The sequence below is a fragment of the Malurus melanocephalus genome, unplaced genomic scaffold (genome assembly GCF_030028575.1).
Source record: "Malurus melanocephalus ecotype Western Australia unplaced genomic scaffold, MMel_1.1 scaffold_169, whole genome shotgun sequence".
In the NCBI taxonomy this organism is placed as follows: Eukaryota; Metazoa; Chordata; class Aves; order Passeriformes; family Maluridae; genus Malurus; species Malurus melanocephalus.
In genome coordinates, this window is record NW_026623401.1 from 146,055 (window position 1) to 170,096 (window position 24,042).

The 24,042-nt window shown below is 45.8% G+C and overlaps 1 protein-coding gene across 3 annotated transcripts in view; it reads right to left on the reverse strand.

Moving 5' to 3' along the window:
• The window catches only part of PIAS1 (protein inhibitor of activated STAT 1), a 48,952-nt gene that overhangs the window by 5,954 nt on the left and 18,956 nt on the right, over positions 1-24,042 (reverse strand). For all 3 annotated transcript variants that reach the window (XM_057372280.1, XM_057372279.1, XM_057372281.1), the window contains exons 2-8: positions 21,464-21,908; positions 10,925-11,009; positions 10,313-10,360; positions 8,912-9,002; positions 7,977-8,111; positions 4,285-4,390; positions 2,941-3,014 (exon numbers count right to left, since the gene is read on the reverse strand). In XM_057372280.1, coding sequence (XP_057228263.1) covers positions 2,941-3,014; positions 4,285-4,390; positions 7,977-8,111; positions 8,912-9,002; positions 10,313-10,360; positions 10,925-11,009; positions 21,464-21,908 — 984 coding nt within the window. The remainder of the gene's footprint in view (positions 1-2,940; positions 3,015-4,284; positions 4,391-7,976; positions 8,112-8,911; positions 9,003-10,312; positions 10,361-10,924; positions 11,010-21,463; positions 21,909-24,042) is intronic.

A 24,042-nucleotide genomic window follows, 5' to 3' on the forward strand; every position in this document is an offset into this window, starting at 1 on the left:
AGCAGTACGAGGGCAATGCCACAGGATGGCACCACAATATCCCAAACCAAAACCAGCATCACGAACAAAGGCTCCACTCACAGGCCACTGCTGCCTCCATCACGATGATGTTTCTGTTTTTTTTTTATTCCCTGTGAACAGCAATCCCGCCACCCCATTCCCAGCAAATCCAGCATGGTCCCACTGATTTTCTGTCCCTCTCGCTGTCACCATGTCCCCAGCAGATGGGAAAGGACAGAGAATTCCCTGGAGAGCCCCAGGCCAGCAGTAGAGCCCCGGCCCAAGCAGAAGATGCTCTGTGTGCTGTGGGTTTGGCACCCCCATCCCAAATCCATGACCAAGAGTGTTATTCCCATCCCAAAACCAATCCCAGGCCCTCTGATCCATGCCTGGTAGGAATTCTGAGCTCCCAGATGGTGSGAGTTTGCCTTTTGGGCCCAGTCCCACAGCTCAGAGAGCAGCAGAGGGAAAGCTTGGATGCTTAAAAAGAAAAATGAGGAAGGTGGAAGCCAGGTGCTGCAGGAAGGACATAAAAACCCATCTCCCGAGGGGAAAAAGCAGATTTAAAAGCCAGGAAGATTTTCCCAAGGTTCTGGAATACAACCCATGCCCGTGCCTTCCCTGCAATGGGATTTAACCACGCTCAGTGGTGACAAGTTGATACTCTTTCCCCATTTTTGGCCCTAAACCTCCTGGACCAGCTCTGCCACAAAAGCCAAGCTGTGCCAGAAGTGACCAAAAAAAGCAGGGATGCATCCCAACTTTGGAAAAGCTGCATTTCCCAGCACTGTGATTGATTTCTGCCTGCTGGCAGCCAACAAAACCCTGCATTAATTTCTTTTACGAGCACACAAAACATTTCTATCTTTTCCTGCTAAAAAAACTCAGTGGTTTGGGATTTGTAAACAAAGCTGCAAAACTTGCAGCAAACCCCTGGATTTGGAATTTTTCTTCAGTTAAATATTTGGTCCAGCTGCAGAGCCTGGGGATTTATTTATTTGGACTTCCAGGGGAAAAAAAGAACATGAATTCGAGTGTGTTCCTGCGCTGCAGGCTCAGAGCAGCCCCTCTGCCCGCTGCATCCTGCAGGGATTCAGGAACAGCCAAAGGGAATTTTCTATCCCTGGTCTCAGAGGCCTCTGTGCTAAAAAAAGCCCAGAAATAACCCAAAAGAAAACTCCAAGGAAGCTCTGAGCAGCTTGGAGGGTAAAATTAAGATTGTAAAGGCTAAACCCAGCACCTTCTTTTATTTCCCTGGATATTCAGATGGAGAATCAGGGAGAGCAGCACCTTCCCATTCCCAGAAYGATGCTAAATCCTTTAATTTTCCATTTTGCTGCTGGAGATCAAATCAGCATTGTCAGGGTGCACCTTCAGAGCATTTAAACATTAAAAAATAACCACAAAATGCAGACAAAAAATGCTTCCTGAGCCAAAGGCTTGCAAATAAATTTGCAAGTGAAAATGCAGAGCTGGAAATAGAATTCCATTCAGAGCTGAAGCCAGCATGGACCAAGGGAAAAAGCTTCCTGTTCAAAGGTGCAGTCCCTGTCCCAGTGAGCCTGGCATGGATTATTCCCAGAGGGACAGGGAAATCAGGCAGCACTGAAGGAGGAAAAARTGGGAAAAAAAGGGAACCTGAAAGCACCGCAGGATTTTATCAGTGATGGAGGCAATCAGGACAAATGGAAAATTCCCACAGAACAATCTGTGGAACAACACTTTGACAAATTAAAGAAACCAAAGCAAAAATCTGTAATTCCACAGGTGCACCAAGATTAATTTAAAATAATAAACAAATGCTTCAGGGTTCCAAAATGTGGCACAGAAGTTACAGGTTCCTGAGATGATCAATTACAAGGTTTTAACTCTGCAGATSAGGATTATATTTGGGAACTGCCAGCCCTGTATCTCTCCTACAGATTCATTTTCTCTTCCTTATACATTCCTTACCTTCCTTAGCTAGAATCAATGTTGATGTGGAGAAAGGAATGAGACTGAAGATTGAAATATCACATTTAAAGATTCGCAGGAACATTTTATATATAAATATCTATACATCTCAAGTAACCACACAGTTCATTGTGCTTTTTGTGAAGCAAAGCCTACACCTCTGGAAGTTTATCTTTTTATACTTCAAGAACACATTAAGTAACTTGAAAAATTAATTTAAATTTTGCAGGAATGAAGTCAAGTTTTCTTGTTTAAATTTCAGAACTGAGAATTTTGTGTCAGAGCTCGAGCCTTAATCTCCATGCGAATTTCAGTAGCTGTGCTGCAATACAGGAGCTCTGTCAATAAAAACAGAACCTTGAGGGCTCTGAAGGTGCCCTGCACTTGAAATGAGTCCCAAGGACTGAAAGGAGTGCACATCATGTTYATATGGGACATTTATTACTGATTACACCAACACAGGTAATAAATTTGGTTAAARAAACATTATTAGGTCAAAATACGTCTCTGCCACTTCCATGTTCACTGGAATTCTTTTCTCTCCCTTCAAATTGGATCAAAACATTTTGTTGGATGCGCTCCAGGACAACTGCTTTGGTTTTTAATTAAGATTATTAAATACTCCAAGAGAGCATTTGCACCTCACCAGTTTCAGGTCCAAGGTACTGCTCTGAACACTCAGACTCACCCCCTTCTCCCCCCGAGAGAGATTTTTATCAACCCCAGCCCACCCTGCACACCCAGTTGACCCAGTGACAGACTGAAATGTGTGCTTACACATATTCTGAGTACAATTTCCGAGCTAATGGAATACTCATTGTCCCAGGGGGTTATCACAAGCTTTTCAGGACAGTGACAGAGAATTTCAGCTGCTCTCCATCCCCCCAGARCCAAAYSAGGTGAASACAAGRTAACCTCTCCCCCMCACACCCCACAGTAGCCCCATTTCAACCAGAATCAGTTCTGAGGGAATAAAAACCAACTCACCGGACAAAGAAGGGACACTCTTAAGCTGGTGGTTGCAATTTCACTGTCTGGATCTGCAGTTAGTTTCTCTTTAACTGGTATTTGAAAGAAAAAAAAATGTTCATTTTAGGTTTATTTTAAACATGAACTGAATGATAAAGAAATAAAACAAGTCTGAAATGKTGTGGTGAATTTTGAATTCAAGACCCCTACAAAATGTATTTATCCAGAGATGCCTCAACTTTAGACAATTATTTATTACCTACCAGCACATGAGCCACATTAATTTCACTTCTGACTTCAAGCTGAAGTTGTTAAACTTGTTCACAGCTCTCATATGGACAAGCCCCACTATAAACCCCCAAACCCTCACTAAGCAACCCTCTGATTTACAACTGAAAAGCAAATTGAGCGAGAGGAAGTCAGAAGTACCCTGGGAAAAATCTSAGGTTTAAATAACTGCAATGAAATCTCGAAGTCTTTCACTTCTGGGGTCTCTCATCCTCTGTTTTTATTTACAGGGCCTGTTTTAAAAGGCCTGGTAAAAAGAGCAATTCAGGCCCATTTTATTCCTGCTCTAAGAACTGAAGCTAGACCTTCCCTCTCGCCTCGTACACACAGAGCAGCTGCCACCTATAACTCTAGGTCAGCTTTTTATGTATTTAAATCACCCAATCACTGGCACAAATTAATGTCCAGTACTGTCATTCCCTACTGGCCTCATTTCTCCCCCTCTGGAGAAGGGACAGCCCCTCGTGTGAGCATTAAAGGGGACCACAGTGATCAGGTGCTGCCATTTCCCCCCTCTCCCTGAAATCCAAACTCGCGGTCGCTTTTGCCAGCATTCTTATGGCACAAATCCACCAGCTCATTGTCAGAGGAGACAGTGAGGCAGCAAATCTCATCCTGGGGTGGGGAGGGGGCTGGCAGCAGCTCGGTGCTGGTCAGTCAGTCCCAGCTTGGTGCCAAAGGAACACAGACAGTGCCCATGGAGCTGCCCCTGCCCAGCCGCCGGGTCCGGAGCGGGCAGCGCGGCCAGCCCGAGGTGCTGGCTGGCCACCCCCCTGTCCAAACACAGCGGTGCCATTCTGCAGAGCCACAGCCAGCAGGGCTGAGCTCAAAGAGATCCTCTTGCATTTCCCCCTGACAGTGTCAACAGGGTTCCTGGACCGGCTCCGAGCGCAAACAAAGGCTCTGAGTCTCCGAGCTGGAGCCGAATACAAAGAGCACCACTATCCCACTATCGTRTTCCCAAACCCCAGCGGGCTGTAGGAAGTCCAGAGCTCGGTTAGCACAGCCCTAATTCCCAACCTGCCTCGACAAAAAGCTGTTTTTCCTTTTTAGACCAGCACAGCAGACACGTACTCAGCGCTCTGGAGTGATCCGGGTTCCGGATGCCCTTGGCCCGCAACCGCTGCAGGAGCACGGTGGAGGAGAGCTGCTTCACCAGGTACACAGCCATGGAATAGTTCTGGAAAACAGCACACAGCATCAGAGCAGAGCTGTCTACAGCAAGGGCAGCCTGCACTGCCCCCATAGGGTTTGCTTGGGACCAAAGGGCACCCTGTTCCTAATGTGGCAAAGCACTCGGAGAAAGCCTCCAGGAAGTTCACAGAGCTGGGGGTCACAGGTGACAAAAGTGACTTCAGGCTCCACTGAGACTGAGCTGCAAACCAAACCTTAAAAACAGCACTCAGGACACTTCTGCAAGCTCTACAGCTGTTCCAGGACATGCAGCCTACCCCAGCAAACAGGGTAATTTCACATGGATAACATACTGCCCGTGTGTCAGTGAACTGGATTTTACATGGATAATGTTCGGCGTTTCTTGTGCTAGTGCATTGAGTTTATATGGATAATATAAATATTTTATAATTATACCATGTACTGCACTTGCATCAGTGCACTGAATTTTACATGGGAAATGTTCAGTTTTACCTGGAAAATGTTCAATACTGCACTTGTGTCAGAGCMCTGAATTTTATATGGATAATGCTCTGTACTGCATTTGTGTCAATGCATTGAATTCTACATGAATAATGTTAAGTATTGCCTTTGAGTCAGTGCATTTAAGGAAAGCTGTCAGGTCAAATAGGATCAAAACATTTTTTTCTTTTTTTTTCCCCTAATAAAAGCTCATTTTGGTTTCAAAATAGGAAAACAAACAGCGATGCCTCTTCAAAAGATGCACCATCTGCAGTATCTGGAAGCCCTGGTCATCTTTATCTTCTCTCCCTGCACTTAACTGTCTCTGAAATATGAACTTCACCACTAAAGCAGGACAGGAAAAAGGCAATTAAGGGGTTCAAGGGTTGAATGGGGTAAGATGTGCTCTGGGGTCCCAGCCCAAGGTCTCCATTCCCTGTCCAGGAGTCTGGATCCCTTCCCAGATCCCAGTCGCAGACCTGACCATGCCAATGTCCCTTCTCAAGGTCAGGGAAAGCSATGGATGCTCCCTTCAGCCTCCACAGAAAATCCTTTGGCTCCCAGGCAGGCCAGAGGCAGAACCCAACTCTGCCAGGTCCCAGAGACTTCCCTCATGGAATKAGCTTTTCCTGCTTCCTCTATTTCCAAAGCTCTCGTTTTTCTTACAACCTCCACAAAACCAGGTTATAAACACCTTTCTGAAAATGGGATTCTGTGGCACCACCTCTCAACCCCTCAGAATGGCAAGGACCAGATTTGTGTTCTCTCATTAGGGTACATCAATTCTTTTCAGATTTAAACATTGGCAGAACCTGTAGCTGCATTCATATAATTTAAACTGAGAAATGAAAGGCTTTCCCCAGCAACTGCCACACRTTTCCACTTTAAAAAAAATCCATGTAACTGTGACATCTCCCATCCTTTATTTAGGATGCCGCCAGCATCCAAAGGCAGGATTTCAGTAACATATCTCACCACCAAATCACACAAATTGAAACAGCATCAGAAACGCCACGTTTGAAATATTTTATCCTCACAATGAATGCTTCTCACATCGTTAAAAACCACTACTGCCTTAACTTGTTTGTTTAATGCCTCAATTAGGAGAGAAGTTAGAAAAATGCTAATTAACGCTGGGAAATTATTTACCGACAGCTTGAGTCTACAAAGGCAGGAACTCGCCCAAGGCATCTTGTACAGAAGGCTCTTGGAACAGATTGTGGAGARATCACAGGGAGGGCTCCAGCAAAGGTAGGGAGCACCAGCCGGGACCTGCAACTGATCCTCAGGGGAAGGGGGAGAGGGGAACTCAGAGTCTGGGTTGCATGGGCACAGCCAATACGAAATAATTCACTTTATTTTGCTGTGAAAGCCCCAAAGAGCCATTTCGGGAAGCATTGTGTCTCATCATAATCATAGAATCACAGGATGGTTTGGGGGTGAAGGGACCTTAAAGCTCATCCCATTCCATCCCTGCCATGAACAGGGACACCTTCCACAGGGCAGGCTGCTCCAATCCTGTCCAACCTCAGACCCTTCTGGGATCTAACACTTATCAAAGCCAGRAGTTACACAAAATGTCCTTTATAACTGAAATATCTGTGAAGGCTGAGAGCCAGCCAGTGCACAAGGGACTAACACAAACTTGGGGCACTTCTCATCCTTAAATCCTGAGTTCTGAATCCCTCAGAGCAAAAAAATATCCAGAATCCACCCAGAAAAATATCCAGGATCCACCCACCTGCACAGAGCCACTTTGGCAGCGTAAACCAAAGCAGGTTTTTAACTAAAGCAGGTTTTTAACCAAAGCAGGTTTTTAACCAAAGCAGGCTGGTTTTTAACTGCTCACTTCTAATACCTGCAGCTCTTTCTCATTAGATAAAAGGGGATTTTTAGTAAGGATCACTGAGCCATCCTTTATCCCATCATCTGAATGGGGATTGTCTTCCGCTCCACAAGAACTCCAGCACCAAACACCACCCTGACAGTTCAGCACTGCCCACTGTGCCCGGCTCAGGTGTGAGCATTTTTCCACACTGGATCAGGAATCCTGGGCTGTGCACTCTGACAAATTCTTGGACAAAGCTTCACCTTGGGACAATTCCGGGCACTTCTGAAAACAGGATGGGGCTGTGGCACCCAGCGCCTCTGGAATGCTCAACCAGCAGCTTTGCAGCCAGCCCCGAGAGCAGCTCAGTGATTTGGGGACTGGTTTACTGAAGTCACTTTTTGYAGCATGTTCCAGATTTAATGAGTCCAGAGGAACATCAGCGATTTCCTAACACCGCTTGTAGCGTTCTCTCCACAGACACAAAACAGGGATAAAATGACGATGTTTGAAATCAGAAGGATGAGGAGAGCAGTTGGGAGAAGAGCAATGTAAAAAAGGGAATGAAATCAGCTGGGTTGTGGTGTTTTGGGTCCATGCTCAGCTCTAAAGGGCCCCTCTGTGCCAGGTGTCACCCACTTCATCCAAATCCAAGCCAAGCCAAGGTTTGTCAGTTCTTGCAGTGAGGAAGAGCTTCGAAGTCTGAAGTTTGGCCAAGAAAAGGAGTGTAAAAAAGGGACTGAAATGAGCTGGGTTGTGGTGTTTTGTGTCCACACTCCCGGCTCTAAAGGGCGGCTCTGTGCTGAGTGTCTCTCACCCCACATAAGCCCAAGCCAATCCAAGGTTTGTCAGCCCCTGCAGTCAGGAAGAGCTTCAAAGTCTGAGGCTTGGCCAAATCAACAAACAAAACGTTTTGAGGATGCCTTGATCTCTTTATCCCAGCCCTCCCTGAGTCACAGAGAGGGGCGGGGGTGAGGAGGGAGAGATCCCACCCCAAACGTGCAGGATCGCAGGGAGCACATCCCATCCACCCAGTTCCAGGGAATTCCAGCAAACAGGGAATGCTCTGCAGCCATCCCAGCAGGGATTTCCTGCACAGTTAAACCTGTTTATCTCCCAAAGGGATAGAGGAGATGCCAGAAGAGATGCCCCAGGACTGTCAGCTGGTGTTGGTCAGACACCAAAATCTCCTGTCACATCTTTTGGGAATTCATGTTCAGGATCTACTGATTTACTTCATCTTTTCTATTCACTCCAATGCCCCCAGAATGTGAAAACAAAGCTCAGGATGAAGGTCACTCACCCTGCCGATCTCTGCAGTCCAGGACACGACGATGGTGTTGGGGACCGTGGTGGACAGGCGGACGAGTGAGGTAATGTTGATTGGTCGGCTGGGGCGCTTTGGTTCCACGCCGTTTTTGGTTGGTGGCAGGTAGCCCTAAAAACCCAGAGATTTCACCTCTGAGGAAAAGGAACTGAACGGGGATTTTGCCTCCCGCCCCTCCCACCACAGCACAACACACCTGGGCAGGGCTCCATGGTTAATTCCAGGAGAGAAGGATCAGACAATAAAATATCRAGCATTTCACAAGCTCCTTCTCCTTACAGGAACCCAAAATCCTAACCCTGCCCATGGAAACTTTGCCACCTCTCCCGTCTCAGCAAAACCAAACAAAAAATCTAAACTTTGGACTGGAGGTTCCAAAATTCAATCCTTTTTCCTCTGCTCATGTTAATATTACTAAATATGTGATCTTTGAATGGGTTTCTAACTTCTGTACTCATGGAATCACCGAACCATTGAGCTTGGAGAAGACCTCAAAGATCATGACTGAATTTGCCACCTAAATCCCAACTCACTTTTGATCCCTTCCAGGGATGGTGATCCCACACTTCCCTGGGGAAGCTGTTTCAATACTTGACCACCCTCCCAGGGAAGGAATTTTTCCTGATAAATCCAACTGCTGCACTGGAGCCTGCCTGGCTCCCACTGCCCACCCCAGCCCCCGCGCTGCCTCAGGACTGGCAGCTGGTGTTGGACAGACACCAAAATTCCCTGTAACGTTTTTTGGGAATTCATTTTCTGGATCTACCAGCTAAAACAACWRACTTGATCTTTCTATTCACTCCAACGCTCCCAGGATGTGAAAACAAAGGCAGGGATAAATTGACTTCTGGCAGCCAAYTCCTAATCCTGCCATCCCAAAATGWGAATCAAACRTYACACATCTTACTTACTGGAAGGCTGCAGGGTTTCCCGTTTACTTTCACACACAGATTGGGTGGGAAGTGATCTTCTTGTGGACAACTGGTTTCTGACAAACAAAACCTAAAAGCAAAGAGCTGCCATCATTTTTCACTTCCAAAGTGATCTCATCCCTTCCTAGAAGTGTTTTCTCACTGAGCTATGACACCGTGACAAATCCTGCTCAACACAGTCCTCAAGTGATGTCATTCAGCAAGAAAGCCCCCCAAAACGACAGCGGTTCCTCCTTGGATCCCTGGAATTCCTCATTCCCCCAGGCAGGTTTTTGTTACAGCAGACAATCCCAGTTTCTCCCCCGCCTTTCCTCCAGTCTCACCTCTCCACCCAAGCCCGAGGTGTCACAAATGACAGCATTTTGTCCTGTCCCAGCTGCAGTTTCAGCAGACCAAGCAGCTGCTGAGCACAGCCACGGAACCCTCAGGCCTCTGATGTTGAATTTATTTATTTTCTGGAGCTCAAAGAGGCGTTTTTGCTGCTGGACCCCCAGCAGGACCCGCCCTTCCTGCTCCCAGGCCGAGCTCATGGACAATGGGCAGCCCAAGGAGCAGCAGGAGTCTCTCAGCTGCCCTGGGTCCCTTCCAGGACCTGTCCCATCCATGGCCAGGTCCCATCYGGGTCGGGATAATCCCCCTGCTGCTCACAAAGAGGGGCAGCTGTCCCTGCCTCCCTTCATTCCCTCCTCATCCCTTGCTCCATCCCACCCCACCTGGCTGATACACAGGATAATATCTATAATATTCATATATTATATATTATATTGTAAATAATATATATATAATACTTTAATTACACCATAATATATATTACATATAACATATATGATAGATATAATATATAAATACTGATATATATCACAGTAATACAATATATAATACATGGAACACTTTATATAAACATTGATGCATACAGTATTTATATTATKATGTTACACTGATACATCATACATATAATGCACATAATAGATGATATTAATAATAATGTATATAATATAATAATATAATAGTGTTAAAATAGCATATATAATATATAATATTATGATTAGTAATATATAAATGAATATATTATATATAACATCTATAATAACAATGCACTTACGATCACTCTACATTAACCAGACCAAATTTGGTGATTCCCAAAGTGCTGCCTCCCAGTGCCCAGACCTTGGAATGCCCATGCAATACTGTACTTGGCACCCCTGCTAGGAAAAACAACTCTCCCTGCTCAGAGATTTTGAAGGTCTGGGCACATGTGGAGTTACAGGAAAGAGGATTCCCCAACAAGAAAATCAACCATACAGGAATTCCCAACCTGCTGGGCTGGCTAYGGCTGATAAATCCTAAAAACCAACAGCACCACAGGCAATAAATACTTACCTTAGCTGGACCTGTACTGTGAAGTCACATTTGGTCCCGGAAATATCCCTAGAAATGACAGAACACGGGGTAAAACACAGTGCTTCTCACCAAAGATTCCTCAATATTGCAACATGGATTCCTACAGAGTTTGCAGCAAGTTCCACTTATGAAAAAYACTTTTTTTTACACCAAAAAAAAGTCAAATACTTTCTGGTATATATAATGTACCCCACACTTTGCTGCTTCTACTCAAACCACCACTCTCAAGATGTATTAAAAGAAATAGCTTTTATTTTTCAAGGTAAAGAGATGAATTCTCATCTGACCTGTATAATTTCCTAAAATTTCCCCTAATTTCTGTGCACTAAGAAGAAAGTTTTGATGGGTGCCTATAAAGCACCAACTTTATGGAGAATTAACAGAGAAGTCAGCGGCGAGGAAGGGATGCAGGAAGCAGAGCTGTGGATTTGTGGAGAACTCAATGCCAGAGAAACCCAGCCACAACTCAGAGGTGGGGTTGAATCCTCTCCTCCTGCCCCCCATACCAGGGGAAAAAKAATTCCTCTGGCTCCTTGTTGTGATTTATAGTGATTTTTTTGGGATTTAAGGACTGCTGGAGCTCACACTCACATGGAACTGCTGATTTGCTGCACTTGCTGCGGCGTCAGGGCGAAGGCAAAGCAGGTCTCTCGGAATCTCTGACTGTTATCGGAGGCTGCAAGAGAACAGAGAGCATCAAAAGCAGCCAAGACAATCTTTCAGTAATTAAATCAAGTGGCTAATATATAAAACACAGGATTTTATGGCCAGCCCAGCAGAATGAGACACATCTGCTCCTCTGAACAGCTTTAGAGCCAATGAGAAAGTTGCCATTGGGGCCCTCCTGTAAATAAAAATACAATGAACTAACTTTATTTGCCTATAAAACGGACATTAAAACAGGGATGCAGATAAGAGCAAAGCTGAGGCAAATCAAGGCTTTTTATTGCTGTAATTTAATGGCAAATGTGCTCTGATATCAAATAAAAATATATCTTGGGACTTCTCATCAATCGCTTTTTTATTTCCCTCGATGCATCAGATCTGTAAAAGTTCACAGAGGGGCTGAGGCCCAGCACATGGAACATCTCACATTTCAGTTTGGTATTTTATGGACTTAAAGGCACCAAATATATCTGTAATAAGCTATAATAATACATCTGTAATAAGCCAAGAGCTGGTGAGATCTGCAATCATAAAATCTGATGTGAAAGCCCTTCCACTCTGTGCCCCAGAASCAGCCAAATGCTGCTCCAGAGTAAATGCTCCTGCTGGAAATTAAATCAGCATTAAATATCTCTGAAATAGTGCTTTTAGCTAAAACACAGCCCTTCCCAGGGCCACTGCAGCAATGAAAAAGGGTTTTTTTAAAATAATAAATTAAAAGAAAGCATCATCTCYCCAGAGAAGTGCTCCACACACTCACCAACACACACTGAAGTGCAATAAGCAGCTTTTCATTCCACCTCATTATTCCTAATAATTTTATAGGATTCTGAATAAATACTATGCACTGAGCATAACTTGTTAAGTTTACCACTTTTTGGTTTACTACAACGCACTCCTTGACTCATCCCTGAGTGACAGCTGAGTGAATATTCCAGGCTGAGATTTCAGATATTTTCTTGAAAACGGCGTGGGCTGGAACCAACAATGGCAAAGGCACTGACTGAGGAGCAATATTACAAAAATCCCATTTCTGTCTCCCCTGCACAACAGTGCACCGAAATCCTTCATTGATTCCATTATTGGCAGCTTCTCCCCAGCTGGATGAGCAGGAGCAGGGAACAGAAAGTTGCTGTTTCGGGATCTTTGGAAAAGCGTGAAGTTTTATAAATAATTGGTTAAGATTTTGAATGCATTCGTTTCCTCCCAGACAGGAAACACAGACACAATGGACAATGAAAACTGCTTTCCCACGTGCTCTTCCATAGAATTTGACACCTCTTTAGAGCTATAAATGGAAAAATCACAATTACAACCTCTAATTAACAAAAGCTGAATGGGCCAAGCTCTGCACTSCAAAGAAATGAGGGAATTCCAGTTATTATTTCCTACTTTTCTGTGGCCTGATCTGCTGGTTTGATTTTTCTCCCAGGTAGTATCTGTTTTAGCCTGGAAATTGCCAGCTTTGGTTGTATTAGAGAAGTTCTGGAAGGTTTCTGTGAACTTTCATTGTGAACTCCAGCACCTTTAATTAAAAACTGCTGAATGTTTAACTAATRCCTTCATTTCAAGCTTAGTAACACAGAAAAGCCAGCCAGCAGCTCCCAAAATCCTGAATTTCCCAAGCTTTTCCCTTTCCCCTGCCCATCTTTGCACCTGATTTGGTTTTGGTAATCCAGGAGGGAAATGGGCAAACAGGAGGAACTGGGAGTGCAGGAAAATTGTGACATGGTTTGGACCAAAGGTTCAAATTCAATCCTTTTTCCTCTGCTCAGACTTATTTTTACTAAACAGTGACAAGAAAAGTGGGGTTTGAATTAGCATATTGGTAGAATCAGTGAAAATGTRGAATTTAAGAGTGCAGAAAAGCTGTCAGGTCTCTATTAATTCATCTGCTGTATYTGAAACACCAAAAAGATCCTGGCAAGTCAAGCACATAATTTACTTTTCAAAGTTCTGGAGGATGATTAAAACCAGAAACACGCAAATCTATCGTTGTAGACAATAAAATCATCCTGAGGGCTACAAACACAACCCTGCCCTGCAAACGACGATTCTAACTGAACAAAAGAAAGGTAAAAATAGATCTGCAATTGCAAACCAAGGGGATGAAAACAGAATTTATAATCCAATAAAGCTGGAATTGAGCCAGGACAACAGAGTTAATGTGGACATTCTGCAGGAAGATGCCAGGCATGGTTTTGGGGGTTGGATTTGTTGATTTATTTTTCCCCCAGGATTTATTAAATATTGTAACTTCTTTGTGCATGGAAGAGGGCTTGGAAGACCCAAGAGTGTTTGCCAGCTCTGTAGGTCCCCAACACACCCCAAAATGCCTAAAAAGTTAAGAGTTTCTTCTCCCAAGCTCTTCTTTTCATAATTCTTTCTCCCCACCATTTCCTGAATTATTCCAGCCTTACCTCACTCCAGGAATGACCCAAACAGCTCCTGGGACTRGCACAGATTAACTGAGGGACACAAACATGCCTTGCTGGCAGTGGATTTTCTCAAAGTATTGCACTGACATTAAAAATTTACAAAATTTRAGTGAAAACTATTTCAATATATGGCATTTACAGGGCCAAAACACTTAAAATATTATAGGAATATATCTATAGACACAAGGTATATATATATATATATGTGTGTGTGTACAAATATATGTATATATGCACAGTGGATCACCTGTTTAACAAATGAAAATTATTTTATTTTATTATATTATTATTATTATTATTATTATTATTAATTATTAAGTTGGGGGGGTTATCAGTAGAAAATACATTTTCTACTCATTCTGCTCTTTATTTTGGAAAACCCCTCCAGCACCAGAGCGGAAAAAAAAAAAAAATACCCAGCTTGAGTGGCTGCATTTTCTGCAGCTCTAAAAATATTCTGTTCCACCTCACCAGTACCCAGGGCTAAAAATAGCCACACAATCTTTCTGCAGTGAAATACCTCTTGCTGCCTGGAGAAAAAGCCCCTCKCAGAAAACTCCCATTCAGGCACAGACATCTCAGGATCTTTGGGAATTTTCTGGGATTACGGAGTTGGGACAGTGATGCTTCTTAAGGAAATGCAGCTGATTGAGAAATTGAGGCTCATCCTCCCATCATCATCACCAAGTGCAGCTTTTTAAACACTGAAGGGAATATTTTAGAGAGAGAGGCTTGGACTAAAATGAAATTTGCACTTCACAACATGAGAATCACCTCAGGTATGACGGAATGGGCCCATTCCCAAAGATTCTCAATAATCCCATTTTTATTTCCAAAGATTTCCAATAATCCCATGTTTCTTTCCAAAGGCAAAAATAGCTGTGGTAAGGAAGAGTGTGAGGARCAGGGGAAATTTTTGCTGCATGCTGTAAGAAAAACAAGAGATGCCTAATTGGTTCTTCACTGACCTAATGGTTTGGATGAGCTAATTGGTTAAAATATTCACCAGAAATAGGGAAAAGGTGTCTGTGAGTTCCTCCTGAGGGCAGCTCTGCTCTCTGGGAGCAGGGACAGGAGCMGAGGGAGGCTCAGTCAGGGGGGKTTGGGATGGATTTTAGGGAAAGGTCCTTCCCCCAGAGGGWGCTGGGCACTGCCCAGGCTCCCCAGGGAATGGGMAYRGCCCCAAGGCTGACAGAGCTCTGGAAATGTTTGGAAAACATTCCCAGGGATACAGGGTGGGATTTTGGGGTGTCTGTGCAGGCCAGGAGCTGGACTGGATGATCCTGAYGGGTCCTTCCCAACCCAGAATATTCCATGATTCCCGAATTCAYGCTTTTGCTCCCCCCACAGGTAAAACACCCCATTTTGCTTTTCCTTCCAGCAGCAGAAGGCACCACATCRATCCCTGTTCCATCCCCCACCAAAAATCACCGCTGACAATGGAACCCCAACCAGAGCAGGGTGGGGGTSCTCAGATGGAGGCACAGCAAACACTGAGATTGAAAATGTGAAAATTCAGAGAGGCTTTGAGCCCTATCCCAGGGCAGCAGGGGACAGGAAATCCCTGAGCCAACCCCACAGCACAGCCCCCACATCCCTCCAGAGCCTCTGTGATGGCTCTGCCCAGGGCTCCTTGATCCACAGGGTCTGGAAATGGATCCCAGGTAGTGTTGGAGCACAATCCCAGGGGATATGTGGGGAAAAAGCTGAGAGGATAACCCCTAATGGGGGATCCCACCTCAGGATGCCCACGAGGGCCACCCCAAATCCTGGGGTTCCCCAGTTACCAAGGGTTTACTGACACTTTTAGGAACCCTTTCTGCCTCTGAACCACGACCTCTCAGCCCCGAGCTCTGGCACTTCCTGGAACCTGCAGCGCTTCCAAACCATTCCCTGCATTTCCCGCTGCCATCGGAGGCACTGGGAGCGAGCAGGATGGAGCCAGGCACAGCCAGATCCCTCTCCCTGGAAAAGCCTCCCAGTGRTCCCTAAAGCCCCACCAGCCCATGCCAAAGCAGGGCTCTGCAGCCCAATATCCAAGGGCACGGATGAGGGATGCCATGTCCTGCACCAGCTGTGGGATTCAGGAGCTCCAAGCTCATGTCCAGTGCCAACAGAAATCCCAAATTCCCAMCACTTTCTGCCACCCCTTGGCCATTCCACTTCATTTCAATCACTGATCACCATGGATGCTGCATCCTCAACCTTTCAAAACATTCCAAAATCGCTCCAGGGGAAGCATTTTAGCAACCACCCAAATCCYCCTTTTCCTGACACAACCAGGAATGGTTTTGAGGATTGGGTTTGTTGATTTTTTTTTTCCCACAATTAAAATTTATTAAATATTATAACTTTAGCACTGTGAATGGAACAGGGCTTGGAAGAGCCAAGAGTGTTTGCCAGCTCTGTAGGTCCCCAACACACCCCAAAATGCCAAAAAACTTACAGCAYTTCTTCTCCCAAGCTCTCCTCACCACTTCCTGGTTTATTCCAGGCTTACCTAGCTCCTCTCCCACCCCCATAGGGCACAGCTCTGCCCACCAACACTGTGGGCAAAGGGAAGGGATAGTGCCACGTTCTTCACCTCAGAACAGGAGAAACCAAACCCTGGTTCTGGTCAGCTGCTGCATTCATCTCTTCAAATCATTCTGAGATTCTGTCCAACTCACAGTTAATCCTCAGGAGGAACAGGCAGAGCCACCCTGGGGGTGGGAAAGGAAGGGAGTGAAGAGATGTGAAGGAGCTTATTTGAAACGGTGCCTAAAGATATCCATGGAAATAGCCTGGAAACTCTCCAAAGGCTACGATTAACCCGTAAATATTGGGGATTTTACAACTCTTTCTGCTGTGTTGTATAAACAGAACACAGAATGGATCAGCTGTGCAATCGGACAGATATTTGTGTTTGATCATTCCTGAAATCTGTCACGTGGCCGAGCATTTCTGGAGAGCTGCAGGGAGATTTGGGGACTCTCACGCCAACATTCCACGGCCAAACTCTCCCCTCTCCCAACCAAACCCTGCGGAATCAACACCTACAGATGCCAACTCCCCTCTCCTGTGCCCATGGATTCCCACTGCACACCTAATCCATTGTTTTTCCAGAGGGAAGGAACATTTCAGGATCCTCCTTACTCAAGTACCATCCCTTGATTCCTTCAGACACCCAAATTATGTCCCATAACYCAAATGCTGCCATTCAGGCTGCAATATTTCAGCTTTTCCTCCCAAAAGCACCAACTCAGACCCTTCCAAGGAGCAGCACAAAATCAGCACTGCCTGGCACGCATCCTGGTTCTGGAGATGTTTTCCTCTCAACAAGAAGTTTTGCTCCTTAGGCTCAGAGGGGATTGTTGGGATGCCCAGGAGCTGGATTTTGTTCCTTGTTCCTCCTGACTCAGGATATTTATGATTCTCTGTGATTCCATGGAAGSCAAGGGGCTTTCCAGCTCCATCCAGAGCAGAGCAGCCGTGCTGGGAATATCCCCATCCTGCCAGGGCCCGGAATCCAGGTGATCTCAGCTCCACCAGGAGCAGATTGAGCAATCAGCTGAAGAGAGCCTCTGTAAATGACACTTTTTTCTTCCAGCACAGGAGTTTCCAGTTGGTTTAAGCTCTCTCAGACTTAAAATCAACCCTCTCGCCTGTGGAAAGCTCAACTGAAGACACAGAACGTGCAAATCCAAACAAAGCTCTATAATTCTGGGTGAGCCCTAGCACAGGAGCAGGGCAGGGCGGATTTTTCACCCCTTCCTGCACCCTCCAGAGCTGCAGGGCCGGAAGTCAGAGAGCTCCAAGGCGAGTGGAGAAGGCAGGGTTTTGTTGAACTTCCTCCCACAAAGTACATTTCGAAAAACAATAAACACAGCAGACAGCGAAAGCGTGACTTTCACATAAACMATCGCAGCGATGGCACGGAGCGGGAGATCAGCTCGCCGATAGGGAGGAAGGAGAAATTCCTGCCAAACAAAACTTGCTGCGTTTCCAGCCCCAATTTCTCATGCACTGAACTGCTGAATTGTTCCATGGCTGTACCTCCAACCTAAAGGTTTGGGGCAGCTTAGCTGCAGGGCCTGGGTCTGTGTCTGAGGCACCAGGAACGYGCAGAGCCAAAGGGAAATTCTTGGAAACTGCAAGCCAGGAGCACAAATGCTGCTTGGGGAGAGTGTACTCGATCCCTGAGGGATTTAATGACAGCAGCACTTCCCGGGAAAATTCCAGGAAATCCATAGGATGGGGAGGGAAGTGACTTCTCATAATTCCAAGAATCTCAGGGGAGGGGGGTGGTTTATTGGATCTTTCCTGGCTAAATCCTGTATTGACAACTCAGCCCCATCCACTGTGCAGCCTCCCAAAATGAAGTCCCCCCCCATTCCCAAGGATTCCARAATCTGGAATTGTGCTGGCTCAGACTGATCCATGCCTCTTCATTGCAGGAGGCTGTAGGTACAAATCCTGATTTCCATGGCTCAAATCCAGCGCTGCGTTCCTATCGCCGAGAGCTGGAGCACAACAAATAAACTGTGKGATGATGATCCTGCTGCCATTTGGGCCTGATTTTAAAGAGGAGGAGAGCTCACAGCCTCTTTAATCCTTTGAATTGGTAAAAAAAAAACTTCATTTGCCTTACAGGTAAGTAAAGACCCTAAGCCAGTTAAAATGTTTTTTGGAACAGCTACACAGCTAAAGCAATTAGGAATGACATTTGCTATAACAAGAGGCATTTTTAAAGATGTTGCTTAACTGTCTCATGTCCCTTCTTAATAATCTGGCAAATTCTGCTCCTTGTTACTTGCAGTAAACACATTTCACCACACAAAAGAGATCTTATCTGGGTGTTAGGAGTTCCTTTTAGAAAATGTGCTCGAAAAGCAACCAATTAGCACTGTCTGTGTACTGGGGCTGGAAATGGGAGAGCTGCAGCTTCACTGGACAAACCAATAACCTAAATTCTCCTCTTTAGGAGATCCCGTTAGAAAACCAACAGGGAAACAAACCAACAACCCCAATTCTCCTCTTTAGGAGATCCTGTTAGAAAACCAGCAGAGAAGTACAAAAATAAGGCAATTTTCATGCATTCCATCAAGCTCAGATTTTTCTCCAAAAACAAAAAAGCCACAGAATCGGCTGAAGTCATGGTTAGCCACAGGCAGAGAGCTCCATGCACATTCCCTCACCAGCAGACTTTTCTAGAGCAAGAAGCTTTCCTGGCTGGCTTGGACACTGAATCAGCCCACTGAGATGCCTCCTCCACCTGGCAGTGAGGGTGATCAATAAAATGTGGATCAAACCCAGCAGCTCCACTGCAAAAGGACAAATCTCCCTTTGTCCGACACCAGCAATGTCCGAGCAAACACTGGACATGGCATTCCGAGCTCTGGGCAGGTGACAAGGCGGGGATCCAAGGTTGGACACCACAATCCTGGAGGGCTTTTCCTGATCCTGTGGTTAAGCCAGCCACACCCAGCAGGTGCCAGGGAGAAGGGCACAGCTGGATAAATCCCTGCAATCCAAGAATTCAGCCCACCCCTGAACCCCAGGCCAGGGCTGCATCCAGACAGAAGAAGGAAACATCCATTTCCTCCTCCTGCTCCTGCCATCACAAAGAAGAGCGGGCAGGCTGCATTTCCTGACCTGTTCCTCACCTTAGCTTTGCATTACCCATCCACAGGAAGTATTTTTTTGCTTCTCCAATTCACCAGCACTTCTTGAAGGGACAGAAAACAGGAGCAAAGCTTCCCAGCTGTCCCACCTGGATTTGGGAACAACCACAGACAATCCCATCCAAGGATGTGCTTGGCCCAGTTTTAGCTGATTACTGTAATTTCAGAAGGATGTGAAATTTGAACCATACAAATGCTCTCTCACACACATTTTCTTTCTCTTCCAGTAGGTTCTGTTTCAAGCAGGCAGAGAATGATTCCAAACCCCCCAGCAGGTCATCGATTCACCCTTGCCGGGGAGGCAAACAGAGTAAATCCAAAAGTTCCTTCTCCCTATCCCATGAGCAATCTGACGGCAAAAAGCAAGCAGGAGATGCTGAAATTCTGGCTAAATCCCAAGTTCTGAGTGACTGCAGCAATATTTGCCASGGGAAAACAAAGCAGGAACCTCCACACGGACCCCTGAGGAAACCAAGGGTGCACGAGGAGGTTCCCTGGGTTGTTTTCCCGGTTTTTCTCTCCAGCAGCAGAGATAGGGGTGTCCAAAGCACCTGAGGCAAATTTTCCACGAATCACTGCAGACTCTGCAGTCAAAGCAGCAGTAAATGGATAAAGGGAGAAAGTGAATCTGAGTCAGCAYAGGGTAGGCAGGCCCTGGCACAGGTTCCCAGAGGAGCTGTGGCTGCCCCTGGATCCCTGGAARTATCCARGGCCGTGTTTGGWGCAGCCTGGGATAGGGGAGGTGTGRGGATGRRACTGGATGGGCTTGAGGTCCCTTCCAACCCAAGCCATTCCAGAACCCTGYGATGTGCACAGGCACTGAAGCTGCCTCTTCCCTCAATGCTCAGGTGAAAAAGGATTTTTAATAGGATTGCTTTGGACACCCAGAATTCCCATACAAACAAAAGCCCCAAACACATCCTGAAGTTAACAGAAARGACAGGAATTGCTTCCAAAGGTATCTGCTTGGAATCTCACTTCCATTTTCTTACCCTAACACTCCACAAAGGGGGAAAAATATATCATTGTCTGACAACTCCTGAGGCCCGAGAGCTGGCAGGGAGCGGATGATGATCCCTGATTTGGGGCTGCTCTGTCAGACACAGGGCTGACAGCAGAGTGCTCTTTCCACATCCAGGAATAAATGCACACCGTCCTCCCTGCATGGGAATGCCTTGTGAAAATTACAACCTGATTTTGAAGGATTTATAACGTAAAAGTGATGGTGCACATACAAAGTAATTAATTAGCTGCTACCACTAGCACTGCCTGGAATGGTTATTCATCAATTAGGGTTTGTATTCAAGCTGAACAGATACAGGGCACCTCTGGAAATACCTGAACCAGGAGATTAAATCACCAAAAGCTCTCTGCTTTTCCCTCAATCACAGCAGAGAAACAAAAAAAAAAAATGCAAACAACTGTGCCAGATCCTAGAGAAATGCACAGCCAGCCCCCAGCACTCACATCAGCCCTCCCACACCCCCCAGCCCTTCAGACTGGCACTGCAAAGCACCTGCTCAGCTTTGTTTACAGGGAATTTCTCCTGCAGAGGACTTTTCTCTCTCACTCACCCACCCTCTCTCCCTGGATCTCCTCTCACCCATTTCCTCCTCCCAGCAGCAGAGAATCCTCCCTGGGGAAGACGAAGGTTCCCACCCAGCAGAAGGTTCCAACACACCAGCAGCCCCTCAGAAACCACCAGGACTGGTGCATTCAGACAATATTTAAGAATATTAAAAGTCCACCAAGCTGTAAAATGCTACGTGGAGCCAGAGGAATCACACATTACATAACGCTCTGGAAGCAGCAGATTCTTCTCAGCAGCTCCAGCAGCAATTTTATACCTTCACRCAGAAATCAGCTGCAAGAAATGCAGCCACAGCTGCAAAGGAACCACAAGTCTCCCTAAATTCAGATGTTCAGGCTGCAATGGAGCCGGCAAGTTTCTAGCCTTGCCTTCTTTCCCAGCACAGATGAGAAGACTTTACAAGCCTGATGGATTTGGGGGTAGTTTTGTTTAGTTTGGATTTTTTTTTTAACAATGAAACTCCATGGTTTATAAGAGCTAGTGAAAGCAGACTGGGTTTTTTTTCCTTTTTTTCGAAGATTTAGTTTTGTTTCTTTTCAAAGTCCCCCCTCAAAAACAACGGATGTTTAAACCATATTTAGAGGCTCAGCCAAAGCAACTAATGAGTGTTACGTAAGATGTCTCTCCATGTAGAACAATCTGTTCCAAAAGTTACCAAAAATAGCAATTCTCTAAACACGGCTGTGATGCAATGTTTAACCAGTTACTGCACGAGCAGCTGAATTTGGCCATTATCCTCCAAAAATAACGAAGTATGATGATATTTTCTTACCGAGGCTGGTAGGTTTGATCAGCTCATCCAACAGGTCGTAAAAAGGGAGTTTCTGCAGTTTGATGTCAGGGTGCACGGGGTGCAGGGCTGAGGTGAGGTGGGGCAGTTCCAGTTCATGTTTGGGTCCCAGCAGTGACACGGGGAGCAAGGGGGACGTGGCGGGGTGGCCGTCGTAGCCGAGCTGTGGAATGGTGGATGGTGACAGAGTGGCGGGCATGGAGCTCGAGTGCACGCTGGGGATGGACAGGTCTGCCGGGGTCATGATTTTCTGGGGGAACCTCCTCCTATAGAGTTCTTTGATTTTCATCTGGACGGCAGGGCTGCAGCCGGCTTTGAGCAGGTGCAGGGCTTTGGTCAGCAGTTCGTGTTTGCGGCCGTGCTTGTTCCGCCCCGCGTAGCCCAGCAGCACCTGCAGCTCTGAAACTCGAAGGCTCATAACCATTTGCTTCAAGGAAACAAAAAAAAAAGAGAATTAACAGTCAGCTTCCAGCATCCCCAGCAACATCACAAAGTGCCTGAAGCCCACTGACTGTGAAGTTACAGCATGGTGCCACTGCTCTGCCCCCTTTTACAGAGTTCACAGATACTTATTTTAAAGTCTGCAATTTTTAAAGGCATTTCCATTCTGGAGGGGGAAAAAAAACTAAGAAAAGGACAAGTTACCAGTGCACAAGAAAGGCTGTAACTCTAATTATTTTTTAATCATTGTCCAGCTAGAATCTACACTGCTGCCAATTTTTTATTGCTCTGGCTGGACGTAAAAGAAGTTATACATTGACAATATACAAGCTGTGCCAGTTCTCAGCTCCAAACACCACTTCTGGAGTGCCTCCCTCCCTTCCTGCCATGCAGAACCAATCCAGGTTCAAAGGAGGAGATAAATGACATTAAAAAGAGAGGGAATATAATCCCATTTGTGTGCAACCCTCTGTCATCATTCCCAGGCTAAAGGAAACTTCTTCCCATTCCATCTCTGCACTCTTCCCATTGGAGCTGCGTGTCCTGTTTGGGATGCGGAGCTTTGCCTTCTATTAATTAGCATCCTCATTAACACAGCCATTTAGTCTCTCCCAATAAGATCTAATGAATCAAACTGGTACAACTTGACACCTGTTTCACTTCTCCAGGAACCAAGAAAAACACTTCCCAAACCAGTGAAACCAGTAATCGCCAGCACGCATCAACTGGGCAGGCAGGAGCCAGAAAATCAACTTCTGAGCCTGGTTTTTATTGAAAAATGTATTTCAGTGCTTGACAGGGGCTGGTTCATCACCAGAAGGCAAGAGACATCAGCTGGAATGATGATATTCCTGCAGAATTTTGGATTCCCAAGGACTCACAAGGAAGTGAAATGTCCAAAACCCACTGACATGACTGATGACATGGATCTTCTGTATGAAAGCACGAAATACCCCGAATATTTTGCAGTCAATCCCAAAAGATCCAGTTCCAAACAATCCTTGACATATATATTTGGGACCAAAGCAGCTCATTCAGCCCACAAGGGAAGGCTCTGCAATTTCCCAGCCACTGACAGATGAAGACCCACAGCAGAATTTGCATTTGGAATCTCTGAAATCAAGTCCAAACGCTCCCATCCTCCCTGGTCCTTCAAACCGTGCACAATATTCAGACACAAACACTGCTCTGACTTTTTTCCACATTAATTCGTAAACCTGAAGTGACAAGATTAAAAGGTGCCACCCCCAGCTTTAGTGAAACCAGCCCCAAACCCTCATCACTTCCTCCCAGCTCCAGCACCTGCAGGAGAACCTCACTGCCCAGGTGCCCACGGGAGGTTTTTCCCTACRCTGAAACTGGTCCTGGTATTTAAAAGCCCTAAATGAGGTGATTCATGCCTTTAATGAGGTTTGCACCAGCCACATGGAACTCAGATTTGCCACAAGATTTCTGCTCTGCTGAACCGCAGCCCCAGAGCTCAGGAACCTCACTGCAAATCCTAAATCCTCGCTCCAGACTTCCACCAACCCTTCGGATAGAACAGGAGTTTGCTGGTTTTTTTGTTTTTTTTTTTTTCCCTGAATACCCCAAGAACCTTCTTCACACTTAACTACAGGACTGTCACGAAGTTACTAATGAGAACAGACGAGGTACTTGGTAAGAAATGAAGATGTCTTAAAAGAATAAGGCATTTCAGCTCCAATCTGAAGTGTTGACAGCTGAAAGGAAAGTGAAACAAATAGATTTGAAACATGGAAAAACACTATTTATAATGCTGTACAAACACTTCTTCRSCAGAATGAGTAGTTACAGCTGAAGRGTTTCATGCCATCGCCATGAAAAGTCACTTCCTGAACAGCCAGAACCTCTCAGAKCTTCACTCTGTCCTTGCTTTGTCACAAACTCCCGGGCCCAGCTTGAAAAGAGCACGAGAGGATTAAGAAATAATTGAGGCAGCAGAGAAGCTCCTGCTCCGTGTTGGATKAATTCCATTTTTAAGGTAAAGGCGAGCTGGGAACAAGCACATAAAGCAGGGTCCGTGGTGGAGCCAGACTCCGAGCCCAAAACAAACAAAATTCCCACATCTTCCCCACCCTGGCGCATTCCTCGCGCAGGAG